The 15,282-nt window shown below is 46.5% G+C and overlaps 1 protein-coding gene across 2 annotated transcripts in view; it reads left to right on the top strand.

The window, feature by feature from the left end:
- Nucleotides 1-15,282, top strand: part of LOC115156605 (carbonic anhydrase-related protein 10) — a 336,872-nt gene that overhangs the window by 28,169 nt on the left and 293,421 nt on the right. For both annotated transcript variants that reach the window (XM_029704115.1, XM_029704107.1), the window contains exon 3: nucleotides 9,644-9,718. In XM_029704115.1, coding sequence (XP_029559975.1) covers nucleotides 9,644-9,718 — 75 coding nt within the window. The remainder of the gene's footprint in view (nucleotides 1-9,643; nucleotides 9,719-15,282) is intronic.

Below are 15,282 nucleotides of genomic sequence, written 5' to 3'. Positions count from 1 at the left end.
GAGGTAGATATGTATAGGGGTAAGGGGACAGGGATACTGGAGTGATGGAGGTAGATATGTAAAGGGTCAAGTGACGGATACTGGAGTGATGGAGGTAGATATGTATAGGGGTAAGGGGACAGGGATACTGGAGTGATGGAGGTAGATATGTATAGGGGTAAGGGGACAGGGATACTGGAGTGACGGAGGTAGATATGTATAGGGGTAAGGGGACAGGGATACTGGAGTGATGGAGGTAGATATGTATAGGGGTAAGGGGACAGGGATACTGGAGTGATGGAGGTAGATATGTATAGGGGTAAGGTGACAGGGATACTGGAGTGATGGAGGTAGATATGTATAGGGGTAAGGGGACAGGGATACTGGAGTGATGGAGGTAGATATGTATAGGGGTAAGGTGACAGGGATACTGGAGTGATGGAGGTAGATATGTATAGGGGTAAGGGGACAGGGATACTGGAGTGATGGAGGTAGATATGTATAGGGGTAAGGGGACAGGGTTACTGGAGTGATGGAGGTAGATATGTATAGGGTAAAGTGACGGATACTGGAGTGATGGAGGTAGATATGTATAGGGGTAAGGGGACAGGGATGCTGGAGTGATGGAGGTAGATATTTATAGGGGTAAGGGGACAGGGATACTGGAGTGATGGAGGTAGATATGTATAGGGGTAAGGGGACAGGGATACTGGAGTGATGGAGGTAGATATGTACAGGGGTAAGGGGACAGGGATACTGGAGTGATGGAGGTAGATATGTATAGGGGTAAGGGGACAGGGATACTGGAGTGATGGAAGTAGATATGTATAGGGGTAAGGGGACAGGGATACTGGAGTGATGGAGGAAGATATGTATAGGGGTAAGGTGACAGGGATACTGGAGTGATGGAGGTAGATATGTATAGGGGTAAGGTGACAGGGTTACTGGAGTGATGGAGGTAGATGTGTATAGGGGTAAGGGGACAGGGATACTGGAGTGATGGAGGTAGATATGTATAGAGGTAAGGTGACAGGGATACTGGAGTGATGGAGGTAGATATGTATAGGGGTAAGGGGACAGGGATACTGGAGTGATGGAGGTAGATATGTATAGGGGTAAGGTGACAGGGATACTGGAGTGATGGAGGTAGATATGTATAGGGGTAAGGGGACAGGGATACTGGAGTGATGGAGGTAGATATGTATAGGGGTAAGGGGACAGGGTTACTGGAGTGATGGAGGTAGATATGTATAGGGGTAAAGTGACGGATACTGGAGTGATGGAGGTAGATATGTATAGGGGTAAGGGGACAGGGATGCTGGAGTGATGGAGGTAGATATGTATAGGGGTAAGGGGACAGGGATACTGGAGTGATGGAGGTAGATATGTATAGGGGTAAGGGGACAGGGATACTGGAGTGATGGAGGTAGATATGTACAGGGGTAAGGGGACAGGGATACTGGAGTGATGGAGGTAGATATGTATAGGGGTAAGGGGACAGGGATACTGGAGTGATGGAAGTAGATATGTATAGGGGTAAGGGGACAGGGATACTGGAGTGATGGAGGAAGATATGTATAGGGGTAAGGTGACAGGGATACTGGAGTGATGGAGGTAGATATGTATAGGGGTAAGGTGACAGGGTTACTGGAGTGATGGAGGTAGATGTGTATAGGGGTAAGGGGACAGGGATACTGGAGTGATGGAGGTAGATATGTATAGAGGTAAGGTGACAGGGATACTGGAGTGATGGAGGTAGATATGTATAGGGGTAAGGGGACAGGGATACTGGAGTGATGGAGGTAGATATGTATAGGTGTAAGGTGACAGGGATACTGGAGTGATGGAGGTAGATATGTATAGGGGTAAGGGGACAGGGATACTGGAGTGATGGAGGTAGATATGTATAGGGGTAAGGGGACAGGGATACTGGAGTGATGGAGGTAGATATGTATAGGGGTAAGGGGACAGGGATACTGGAGTGATGGAGGTAGATATGTATAGGTTAAAGTGACGGATACTGGAGTGATGGAGGTAGATATGTATAGGGGTAAGGGGACAGGGATACTGGAGTGATGGAGGTAGATATGTATAGGGGTAAGGGGACAGGGATACTGGAGTGATGGAGGTAGATGTGTATAGGGGTAAGGGGACAGGGATACTGGAGTGATGGAGGTAGATATGTATAGGGGTAAGGGGACAGGGATACTGGAGTGATGGAGGTAGATATGTATAGGGGTAAGGTGACAGGGATACTGGAGTGATGGAGGTAGATATGTATAGGGGTAAGGGGACAGGGATACTGGAGTGATGGAGGAATATATGTATAGGGGTAAGGGGACAGGGATACTGGAGTGATGGAGGTAGATATGTATAGGGGTAAGGGGACAGGGATACTGGAGTGATGGAGGTAGATATGTATAGGGGTAAGGGGACAGGGATACTGGAGTGATGGAGGTAGATATGTATAGGGGTAAGGGGACAGGGTTACTGGAGTGATGGAGGTAGATATGTATAGGGGTAAGGGGACAGGGATACTGGAGTGATGGAGGTAGATATGTATAGGGGTAAGGGGACAGGGATACTGGAGTGATGGAGGTAGATGTGTATAGGGGTAAGGTGACAGGGATACTGGAGTGATGGAGGTAGATATGTATAGGGGTAAGGGGACAGGGATACTGGAGTGATGGAGGTAGATGTGTATAGGGGTAAGGGGACAGGGATACTGGAGTGATGGAGGTAGATATGTATAGGGGTAAGGGGACAGGGATACTGGAGTGATGGAGGTAGATATGTATAGGGGTAAGGGGACAGGGATACTGGAGTGATGGAGGTAGATGTGTATAGGGGTAAGGGGACAGGGATACTTGAGTGATGGAGGTAGATGTGTATAGGGGTAAGGGGACAGGGATACTGGAGTGATGGAGGTAGATATGTATAGGGGTAAGGGGACAGGGATACTGGAGTGATGGAGGTAGATATGTATAGGGGTAAGGGGACAGGGTTACTGCAGTGATGGAGGTAGATATGTATAGGGGTAAGGTGACAGGGATACTGGAGTGATAGAGGTAGATATGTATAGGGGTAAGGGGACAGGGATACTGGAGTGATGGAGGTAGATATGTATAGGGGTAAGGGGACAGGGATACTGGAGTGATGGAGGTAGATATGTATAGGGGTAAGGTGACAGGGTTACTGGAGTGATGGAGGTAGATATGTATAGGGGTAAGGGGACAGGGATACTGGAGTGATGGAGGTAGATATGTATAGGGGTAAGGGGACAGGGATACTGGAGTGATGGAGGTAGATATGTATAGGGGTAAGGGGACAGGGATACTGGAGTGATGGAGGTAGATATGTATAGGGGGAAGGGGACAGGGATACTGGAGTGATGGAGGTAGATATGTATAGGGGTAAGGGGACAGGGATACTGGAGTGATGGAGGTAGATATGTATAGGGTTAAGGGGACAGGGATATTGGAGTGATGGAGGTAGATATGTATAGGGGTAAGGGGACAGGGATACTGGAGTGATGAAGGTAGATATGTATAGGGGTAAGGGGACAGGGATACTGGAGTGATGGAGGTAGATATGTATAGGGGTAAGGGGACAGGGATACTGGAGTGATGGAGGTAGATATGTATAGGGGTAAGGTGACAGGGTTACTGGAGTGATGGAGGTAGATATGTACAGGGGTAAGGGGACAGGGATACTGGAGTGATGGAGGTAGATATGTATAGGGGTAAGGTGACAGGGATACTGGAGTGATGAAGGTAGATATGTATAGGGGTAAGGTGACAGGGATACTGGAGTGATGGAGGTAGATATGTATAGGGGTAAGGGGACAGGGTTACTGGAGTGATGGAGGTAGATATGTACAGGGGTAAGGGGACAGGGATACTGGAGTGATGGAGGTAGATATGTAAAGGGTAAAGTGACGGATACTGGAGTGATGGAGTTAGATATGTATAGGGGTAAGGTGACAGGGATACTGGAGTGATGGAGTTAGATATGTATAGGGGTAAGGTGACAGGGATACTGGAGTGATGGAGGTAGATATGTATAGGGGTAAGGGGACAGGGATACTGGAGTGATGGAGGTAGATATGTATAGGGGTAAGGGGACAGGGATACTGGAGTGATGGAGGTAGATATGTACAGGGGTAAGGGGACAGGGATACTGGAGTGATGGAGGTAGATATGTATAGGGGTAAGGTGACAGGGATACTGGAGTGATGGAGGTAGATATGTATAGGGGTAAGGTGACAGGGTTACTGGAGTGATGGAGGTAGATATGTACAGGGGTAAGGGGACAGGGATACTGGAGTGATGGAGGTAGATATGTATAGGGGTAAGGTGACAGGGATACTGGAGTGATGGAGGTAGATATGTATAGGGTGTAAGGTGACAGGGTTACTGGAGTGATGGAGGTAGATATGTATAGGGGTAAGGTGACAGGGATACTGGAGTGATGGAGGTAGATATGTATAGGGGTAAGGGGACAGGGATACTGGAGTGATGGAGGTAGATATGTATAGGGGTAAGGGGACAGGGATACTGGAGTGATGGAGGTAGATGTGTATAGGGGTAAGGGGACAGGGATACTGGAGTGATGGAGGTAGATATGTGTAGGGGTAAGGGGACAGGGATACTGGAGTGATGGAGGTAGATATGTATAGGGGTAAGGTGACAGGGATACTGGAGTGATGGAGGTAGATATGTATAGGGGTAAGGGGACAGGGATACTGGAGTGATGGAGGTAGATATGTATAGGGGTAAGGAGACAGGGTTACTGGAGTGATGGAGGTAGATATGTATAGGGGTAAGGGGACAGGGATACTGGAGTGATGGAGGTAGATATGTATAGGGGTAAGGGGACAGGGATACTGGAGTGATGGAGGTAGATATGTATAGGGGTAAGGTGACAGGGATACTGGAGTGATGGAGGTAGATATGTATAGAGGTAAGGGGACAGGGATACTGGAGTGATGGAGGTAGATATGTATAGAGGTAAGGTGACAGGGATACTGGAGTGATGAAGGTAGATATGTATAGGGTTAAGGGGACAGGGATACTGGAGTGATGGAGGTAGATATGTACAGGGGTAAGGGGACAGGGATACTGGAGTGATGGAGGTAGATATGTATAGAGGTAAGGGGACAGGGATACTGGAGTGATGGAGGTAGATATGTATAGGGGTAAGGTGACAGGGATACTGGAGTGATGGAGGTAGATATGTATAGGGGTAAGGGGACAGGGATACTGGAGTGATGGAGTTAGATATGTATAGGGTAAGGGGACAGGGATACTGGAGTGATGGAGGTAGATATGTATAGGGGTAAGGGGACAGGGATACTGGAGTGATGGAGGTAGATATGTATAGGGGTAAGGGGACAGGGATACTGGAGTGATGGAGGTAGATATGTATAGGGGTAAGGGGACAGGGATACTGGAGTGATGGAGGTAGATATGTATAGGGGTAAGGGGACAGGGATACTGGAGTGATGGAGGTAGATATGTATAGAGGTAAGGTGACAGGGTTACTGGAGTGATGGAGGTAGATATGTATAGGGGTAAGGGGACAGGGATACTGGAGTGATGGAGGTAGATATGTATAGAGGTAAGGTGACAGGGATACTGGAGTGATGGAGGTAGATATGTATAGGGGTAAGGGGACAGGGATACTGGAGTGATGGAGGTAGATATGTATAGGGGTAAGGGGACAGGGATACTGGAGTGATGGAGGTTGATATGTATAGGGGTAAGGTGACAGGGATACTGGAGTGATGGAGGTAGATATGTATAGGGGTAAGGGGACAGGGATACTGGAGTGATGGAGGTAGATATGTATAGGGGTAAGGTGACAGGGATACTGGAGTGATGGAGGTAGATGTGTATAGGGGTAAGGGGACAGGGATACTGGAGTGATGGAGGTAGATATGTATAGGGGTAAGGGGACAGGGATACTGGAGTGATGGAGGTAGATATGTATAGAGGTAAGGGGACAGGGATACTGGAGTGATGGAGGTAGATATGTATAGGGGTAAGGTGACAGGGATACTGGAGTGATGGAGGTAGATATGTATAGAGGTAAGGGGACAGGGATACTGGAGTGATGGAGGTAGATATGTATAGGGATAAGGGGACAGGGATACTGGAGTGATGGAGGTAGATATGTATAGGGGTAAGGGGACAGGGATACTGGAGTGATGGAGGTAGATATGTATAGGGGTAAGGTGACAGGGATACTGGAGTGATGGAGGTAGATATGTATAGAGGTAAGGGGACAGGGATACTGGAGTGATGGAGGTAGATATGTATAGGGATAAGGGGACAGGGATACTGGAGTGATGGAGGTAGATATGTATAGGGGTAAGGGGACAGGGATACTGGAGTGATGGAGGTAGATATGTATAGAGGTAAGGGGATAGGGATACTGGAGTGATAGTGGTAAAGGGGTAAAATGGGGTAAAATGACTAGGCAACAGGATATAAGATAAATAGAGTAGCAGCAGCATAAATTATGATTATATGATTCTCTGAAAATAAAATAAAAGGGTCAACACAGATAGTCCATGTAGCCATTCTGTTAACTATTTAACAGTCTTATGGCTTGGGGATAAAAGCTGTTCAGGAGGCTGTTGGTGACAGACTTGATGCACAGGTACCGCTTGCCTTCCTTTCACACCGCCTGATATAGAGGCGCTGGATGACAGGGACCTCGGCCCCAGTGATGTAATGGGCTGTCCGCACAACCCTTTGTTGCGCCAATCGATCGAGGGCGGTGCTGTTGCCATACCAAGCAGTGATGCATCCAGTCAAGATGCTTTCACTGGTACGGCTATAGAACTTTTGGAGGATTTGAGGATTAGGGTTAGGGCCTACCTTTTCAACCTCCTGAGGGGGAAGAGGCACTGTCGCGCCTTTTTGAGTGGACCGTTTTAAGTCCTTAGTCATTTGGACACAGAGGAACTTGAAGCTCTCGACCCATTCCACTGCAGCCCTGTCGATGTGGATGGGGGTGTGCTCGCCCCCATTTCCTGTAGTCCACGATCAGCTCTTTGGTCTTACTGGCGTTGAGGGAGAGGTTGTTGTCCCGGGAACCACAGTGCCAGATCACTGACCTCCTCCTTGTAGGCAGTCTCAGTGTCACCGGTGATCACCATCGTGTCATCAGCAAACTTGATGATGGTGTTGGAGTCGTGCGTAGCCATGCAGTCATGGGTGAACAGGGAGTATAGGAGGGGACTGATCACGCATCCGTCAGGGGCCCCTGTGTTGAGGATCAGTGTGATGGATGCGATGTTGCCAACCCTCACCACCTGGGGTTGGCCCGTCAGGAAGTCCAGGATCCAGCTGAAGAGGGAGGTGTTCAGTCCCATGGTCCTAGGCTTGGTGACGAGCTTGGAGGGACAATGGCGTTGAACGCTGAGCTGTAGTCAATAACAACATTCTCACATACGGTACCAGTCAAAAGTTTGGGCACACCTTCTCATTCAAGGGTTTGTCTTTATTTTTACTATTTTCTACATTGTAGAATAGTAGCGAAGACATCTAAACTTTGAAATAACACATCTGGAATTATGTAGTAAATGAAAAAGTGTTAAACAAATCAAAATATATTTTATATTTAAAATTCTTTTAAGTAGCCACCCTTTGCCTTGATGACAGCTTTGCACACTTGCCATTCTCTCAACCAGCTTCACCTGGAAAGCTTTTCCAACAGTCTTGAAGGAGTTTCCACATATGCTGAGCACTTGTTGGCTGCATTTCCTTCACTTTGCAGTCCAACTCATCCCAAACCACCTCATTTGGGTTGAGATCTGGTGATTATGGAGGCCAGGTCATCTGACACAGCACTCCATCACTCTCCTTCTTGGTCAAATAGCCCTTACACAGCCTGGAGGTGTGTTGGGTCATTGCCAAGTTGAAAAACAAATGATAGTCCCACTAAGCTCAAAATAGATGGGATGGCGTATCCCTGCAGAATGCTGTGGTAGCCATGCTGGTTAAGTGTACCTTGCATTCTAAATAAATCACAGACAGTTTCACCAGCAAAGCACCCCCATACCATCACATCTCCTCCTCCACGCTTCACGGTGGGAACCACACTTGCGGAGATCATCTGTTCACCTACTCTGCATCTCACAAAGACACATCGGTTGGAACCAAAAATATAATTTGGACTCATCAGACCAAAGGACAGATTTCCACTGGTCTAATGTCCATTGCTCGTGTTTCTTGGCCCAAGCAAGTCTCTTCTTCTTATTGGTGTCCTTTAGTAGTGTTTCTTTTGCAGCAATTCGACCATTCAACCAGTCTCCTGTGAACAGTTGATGTTGAGATGTGTCTGTTACTTGAAATCTGTGAAGCATTTATTTGGACTGCAATCTGAGGTGCAGTTAACTCTAATGAACTCATCCTCTGCAGCAGAGGTAACTGTGGATCTTCTATTCCTGTTGGATCTTCTATTCCTGTGGCGGTCCTCATGAGAGCCAGTTTCATCATAGCGCTTGATGGTTTTTGCAACAGCACTTGAAGATACTTTCAAAGTTCTTGAAATCTTCCGGATTGACTGATCTTGTCTTAAAGTAATGATGGACTGTCGTTTCTCTTTGCTTTTTTGAGCTGTTCTTGCCATAATATAGACTTGGTCTTTTACCAAATAGAGCCATCTTCTGTATACCACCCCTACATTGTCACAACACAACTGATTGTCTCAAACACATTAAGAAGGAAATTCCACAAATAACAAGGCACACCTGTTATTTGAAATGCATTCCAGGTGACTACCCCATGAAGCTGGTTGAGAGAATGCCAAGAGTGTGCAAAGCTGTCATCAAGGCAGTGTGGCTACTTTGATGAATTTTAAATATAAAATATATTTTGATTTGTTTAATACTTTTTTTGTTACTACTTTTTCCATATGTGTTATTTCATAGTTTTGACGTCTTCACTATTATCCCACAATGTAGAAAATAGTAAAAATCAAGAAAAGTAGGCGAGAGAGAGTCAGTGTGTCCAAAATGTTGACTGGTACTGTAGGTATTCCTCTTATCTAGGTGGGTGAGGGCAGTGTGCAGTGCAATTGAGATTGCGTCGTTTATGGATCTGCTGGGGTGGTATGCACATTGGAGTGGGTCTAGGGTGTCTGGGATGATGGAGTTGATGTGTGCCATAACCATCCTTTCAAAGCACTTCATGATTACAGATGTGAGAGCTACAGGGTGATAGTCATTGTGGCATGAAGCCTTAGAGTTCTTAGGAACAGGAATAATGGTAGTCATTTTTAAGACGTGGGGATTACAGACTGGGACAAGGAGAGGTTGAAAATGACCGTGGATATGTTTGCCAGTTTATCTGCGCATGCTCTGAGAACGCGCCCTGGAATACCGTTCATGGTGTGTGCGTGTATGTGTGAGTGTGTATTATGTGTATGTTCAAGTGTGTGTAGGATTTATAACCTGAGGATGTGTTTGTTCTCAGCCTGTCTTCAGGGAGGCCTCTAGCTGGGAAGGTTAGCAAGGTTGGCTAGAAAGGAAGGGGATCATAACGGAACATCTCCGCGAAGGAGTCGGTGACATGAACACCGGGAGCGAATATTGTCTCTCTTGTCTCAAATGAACGTTCAACTGATTGTTGTCTGTTTCCTGCCTCTCTGACAGCTCAGCCAAATGCACCTAAAATACATGATGGATGGTGGGCATACAAGGAGGTGGTTCAGGGGAGCTTCGTACCAGGTAAGAATCCCTATACTGTACTGTATACAGTTAAGACTGATGTTTATTTTCTATAAGGTTGAACTCTATAGTTTTTTTCTCCCCAGTGTGAAGTGTGAAGAACATTGAATTTTTTCTGTTTTCATACCTCGACTACCTTGCCAGTGGCGCTGTTTTTAATTCTTACAAGACTTTTGTTGCCCTTGTCGTCTAGCTGATGTTGTTTTGTCACTGATTGACTGGCAGGTTTACAAGGGCCTTTCTTTCTACCTCGTTCATTTCCTTCTATGTGTACCCGTCACCACAATTATTTCCCAAGATTGTATTTTTCTTCTGCTGAGCTGTTGGGGGCTTTTGATGACGCAGCAGTTGTGTGTGTTGTGTTGCATGCAGATGAGTTCTTTTAAATTAGTATGTGCAGAGCTGGGATGATAAACCAACAACTACCCACACTGACATTACCTTCCTCTTACCGTAGCATTTTGTGCACGTCGGTCATTTTCAGTGATTTTGATACACGACGTTCCTGTAGATTGTTCTAAAACCATTTTCTGGTCAACAGTAATAGCCTATGCATTATTTTGATTCCTGCTATTATGTGAAAGTATCTGCCTGTTCCCATTTCACTGTCGGCTGCTGTGTGAGCGAGCCACTCTCACTCCCTCTCACTGTGCGCACGGAGGAAGTGATGTATTCTGCGGAGCACAAGCACATGACAGTTGCTCAAAATGTAATTGCGGGAGAAAGACAGTGGTTTTGATTCGCCCGTGGAGAGGAGAGTGTCGTAAGGTTTTGATTCACCCGCGGAGAGGAGAGTCTGTCGTATGGTTTTGATTCACCCGCGGAGAGGAGAGTGTCGTAAGGTTTTGATTCGCCCGCGGAGAGGAGAGTGTGTCATATGGTTTTGATTCACCCGCGGAGAGGAGAGTCTGTCGTATGGTTTTGATTCGCCCGTGGAGAGGAGAGTGTCGTAAGGTTTTGATTCACCCGCGGAGAGGAGAGTGTGTCGTATGGTTTTGATTCGCCCGTGGAGAGGAGAGTGTCATAAGCTTTTGATTCGCCTGCGGAGAGGAGAGTGTGTCATATGGTTTTGATTCGCCCGCGGAGAGGAGAGTCTGTCGTATGGTTTTGATTCACCCGCGGAGAGGAGAGTCTGTCATATGGTTTTGATTCACCCGCGGAGAGGAGAGTGTCGTAAGGTTTTGATTCGCCCGCGGAGAGGAGAGTGTGTCATATGGTTTTGATTCACCCGCGGAGAGGAGAGTGTCGTAAGGTTTTGATTCGCCCGCGGAGAGGAGAGTCTGGAGTATGGTTTTGATTCGCCCGCGGAGAGGAGAGTGTGGCGTATGGTTTTGATTCGCCCGCGGAGAGGAAAGTGTGTCATGTGGTTTTGATTCGCCCGCGGAGAGGAGAGTCTGTTGTATGGTTTTGATTTGCCCGCGGAGAGGAGAGTCTGTCGTATGGTTTTGATTTGCCCGCGGAGAGGAGAGTCTGTTGTATGGTTTTGATTCGCTCGTGGAGAGGAGAGTCTGTCGTATGGTTTTGATTCGCCCGCGGAGAAGAGAGTCTGTCGTATGGTTTTGATTCGCTCATGGAGAGGAGAGTCTGTCGTATGGTTTTGATTCGCCCGTGGAGAGGAGAGTCTGTCGTATGGTTTTGATTCGCCCGTGGAGAGGAGAGTCTGTCGTATGGTTTTGATTCGCCCGCGGAGAGGAGAGTCTATCGTATGGTTTTGATTCGCCCGTGGAGAGGAGAGTCTGTCGTATGGTTTTGATTCGCCCGCGGAGAGGAGAGTCTATCGTATAGTTTTGATTCGCCTGCGGAGAAGAGAGTCTGTCGTATGGTTTTGATTCGCCCTCGGAGAGGATAGTCTGTCGTATGGTTTTGATTCGCCTGCGGAGAAGAGAGTCTGTCGTATGGTTTTGATTCGCTCGTGGAGAGGAGAGTCTGTCGTATGGTTTTGATTCGCCCGCGGAGAGGAGAGTCTGTCGTATGGTTTTGATTCGCCCGCGGAGAGGAGAGTCTGTCGTATGGTTTTGATTCGCCCGCGGAGAGGAGCAAAGTACACCATTTACAGTCATTAGGCCTCATCAAGTAGCCTAGGACTAGCACTGTAAAGTTTCTGTAGGACATTAGCCTACATTTACGGATAGATGAATTAAAGTATTTTCAGTTCCCACTTCCTCAGGTGGTGAATAATACAGCTTACATGCACAAAGATGTCGGCAAATTGTCTGAAGAGCACAAATGAAATCGGATAATTCTGGATCTTATTTTCACAGGTTGCACAGCAACATGTCAGTAATGCGCTCGCTGGATATGTAGGATGTAATAGCTTACTTTTTGAATCATAGGATTCCATCTCAGTTGTCTTTCGTTGCACTGAAAAAAAGTTGTCTAGAGCGCTGCCGCTAATGTAAAGTAACTGTCCATAAAAAAAAGATTATCGTTGTATTTATTGTTATCCAGCAAAATAGTTGCATTTATCACAATATGACTTCTTGTCCATATCTCCCAGCTTTAGCACCTCCCCACAAAATAATGTATTGTAATTTATTGTTATTGCAAATAAATTGTCAATTTATTGCGATATTAATTTTGGTCAATATCACCCAGCTCTAAGTGTATACATGTACATGTGTGTGGTGTGTGTGTGCGTGCATAATTAAGCATTTTCATGCTTTTTATTCCACCTGCAGGTGACCATGTCACACATTATTACAGCTGTTGACTGTCAGAGACTGAAGTGTGCTGTGTGTTTGTCAGAGACGAATGCTTTATGTTCAGTATAATGTCAGCTCCTCTATCCTCACAGGCCTTCCTGCACCACTAACCACCCAGCAGCAGCTGGCACCGCTAATACGCTAGTCATGATCCTCCTGAGCCAGGGAGGGGAGGAGGTAGAGTAATCAGACGTTTTTACGTCCCTCTCTTGCCGGTCTCCGCCAGAGAGGTGCTGATAGTAGCTGATAAAGAAGGAGACTTGAAAGAAGTTAAATTTACTGGGTAAAGAAAGGGAGCTAGGGAGCTAGGGAGCTAGGGTGAGATAAGGAAGTGAGATTTAAAGGGTGAGAAACGGAGCTAGGTTGAGAAAAGGAAGTGAAATTTACTGGGTAAGAAAGAGAGCTAGGTTGAGATAAGGAAGTGCAATTTACTGGGTAAGAAAGAGAGCTAGGGTGAGATAATGAAGTGAAATTTACTGGGTAAGAAAGGGAGCTAGGGTGAGATAATGAAGTGCAATTTACTGGGTAAGAAAGGGAGCTAGGGTGAGATAATGAAGTGCAATTTACTGGGTAAGAAAGGGAGCTAGGGTGAGATAATGAAGTGCAATTTACTGGGTAAGAAAGGGAGCTAGGTTGAGATAATGAAGTGAGATTTACTGGGTAAGAAACGGAGCTAGGTTGAGATAATGAAGTGAGTTTTACTGGGTAAGAAACGGAGCTAGGTTGAGATAATGGAGTGAGATTTAATGTGTAAGAAATGGAGCTAGGGTGAGATAATGGAGTGAGATTTACTGGGTAAGAAAGAGAGCTAGGGTGAGATAATATAGTGAGATTTACTGGGTAAGAAAGGGAGCTAGTGTGATATAATAAAGTGAGATTTACTGGGTAAGAAACGGCGCAAGGGTGAGATAATGCTGAATTAGTTGATCATGCACTGTGGTTTTTATAACTAGGACCGCACGGAGACTGGGAGGATTCGGTCGGTATTGTTTTTATGGATTTTATTTTACCTTTTCAATTGTTGTCTTTGAATTTTAACGGATAAAATGGTAGCTATCAACGTTTTCTATAAGGATTTGGTTTGACTAATTCCTCAGGATATATATTTTAATTTTTTTAATCATTTCTAGGGGCATGGAGATATTCTGTGTCTACTGTTACCCAACTGCAAGGCCTCCCTAGTGGCGCAGCGGTATAAGGCACTGCCGTGCTTGAGGCGTCACTGCAGATCCGGATTCTATCCCGGGCTGTGACCGGGAGACCCATGAGGCGACGCACAGTTGGCCCAGCGTCGTCAGGGTTAGGGGAGGTTTTGGCCGGCCGGGATGTCCTTGTCCCATCACACTTTAGCAACTCCTGTGGCGGGCCGGGCGCATGCTGACATGGTCGCCAGTTGTACAGTGTTTCCTCCAACACATAGGTGGGGCTGGCTTCCAGGTTAAGCGAGCAGTGTGTCAAAAAGCAGTGCGGCTTGGCAGGGTCGTGTTTCGGAGGACGCATGGCTCTCAACCTTCGCCTCTTCCGAGTCCATAGGGGAGTTGCAGCGATGGGACAAAACTGTAACTACCAATTGGATATCATGAAATTTGGGGAGAAAAAGGGGTAAAACATTTTTTAAATAAAATAAACCCGCAAGACGTTGAGGGTCCTGGGAAGAGTCCTGGGAATCCACAGGGTATTTTGGGTTTGTTTAGTTTTTGACCGTATGATTCTGCTAATGATTGCTAATGATTATTCATTGATTAGTTGCTTCGGGTTTGCTAGTGCTTGGTTGGTACAAAAATGCGCACTCTGATGGGTCCACTCCCCCGGACCAGAATTTTTGAACATTTCTGGAAAGTGGGCTCTTTGTAAGGTCATAAATGCTAACGTGATCCCATTTTTGTAGCCTTATGTCACATAACTGACCTTTGCAAATGATTCTGCCCTTTATGAGCCCTTTCTGACCCCAATTAGCTTTAGCATTTCCAAAAGGTCAACAAGAACCATTAGTATCCCCTTCTCTGACTCTTTTTAATCGGCTTTGGGGAGAAGATTCTCCTAGCCACATATCTAGGATCAGCTCATCCTCCCTAGATCCTACTATTAACTATTAGAGTGCAGGGGAATACAAATCTGACCTTGGATCAGTGTGTAGGGGTAACTCCATCCTATTCACTCAGTGTGCGGTCATCTTTTCAGAGAGCATTGAGATGCAGCTCTTATTGACACACTATGGGTTAACGAAAGGTCATAGATCATTAGCTTCATCCGGGGTCATTCTAGGAAGCCTGGGCCGGGTATGGAGCTGTTTATCTGTTATTTATTGTTCTGTTTTTATGTAATTTCCCCCTGCTTTTCTCTTTGTCCCATTTCAGCAGATTATGTTGTCCTTTCTGCTGAAAGGTGATTTTAGAGAAGATAAAACCTTTGAAGAATGGCTGGTTGCTATGAGTTAGGATAAGGGAGAGAGAGAGGGATGGAGGGAGGGAGGGAAGGAGGGAGGGGGGCCTGGCAAGATCCAAAGCAGTGGTTGAACCACCTTGAGTTGTCATGCAGGGAGACAGAAAATGTGATGTGGATCTGGTAACCTGTGGCGTATAGAGGGAGAGAAAAGTGGTTGCATAAAAGTGACTGGTTAACACTCACCCTCCATCCATTAGTCATTATGACTGTCATTTCTATTCCTTCTTTGTCCTTCCACCCCCCTCTTTCTCCGCCCTCTATCTCTTTAAAATGTCCCTTCTCTGTCCTGCACCACTGGAGCAAGATGCAGGGTAGATAGAGACTCGGCTGGCCTGGCTGCCTGCTGGTTGTCTCTCTGCTGTGTAGCTGGTAGGCGTCTGATGGCTCTCTGGTGTGAAGTGTTGCGCTGAGTGCTCC

The sequence above is a fragment of the Salmo trutta genome, chromosome 2 (genome assembly GCF_901001165.1).
Source record: "Salmo trutta chromosome 2, fSalTru1.1, whole genome shotgun sequence".
Classification (NCBI taxonomy): Eukaryota; Metazoa; Chordata; class Actinopteri; order Salmoniformes; family Salmonidae; genus Salmo; species Salmo trutta.
Note: the sequence above shows the minus strand (reverse complement) of the source record. Positions and strands in the feature narration are given on the sequence as shown.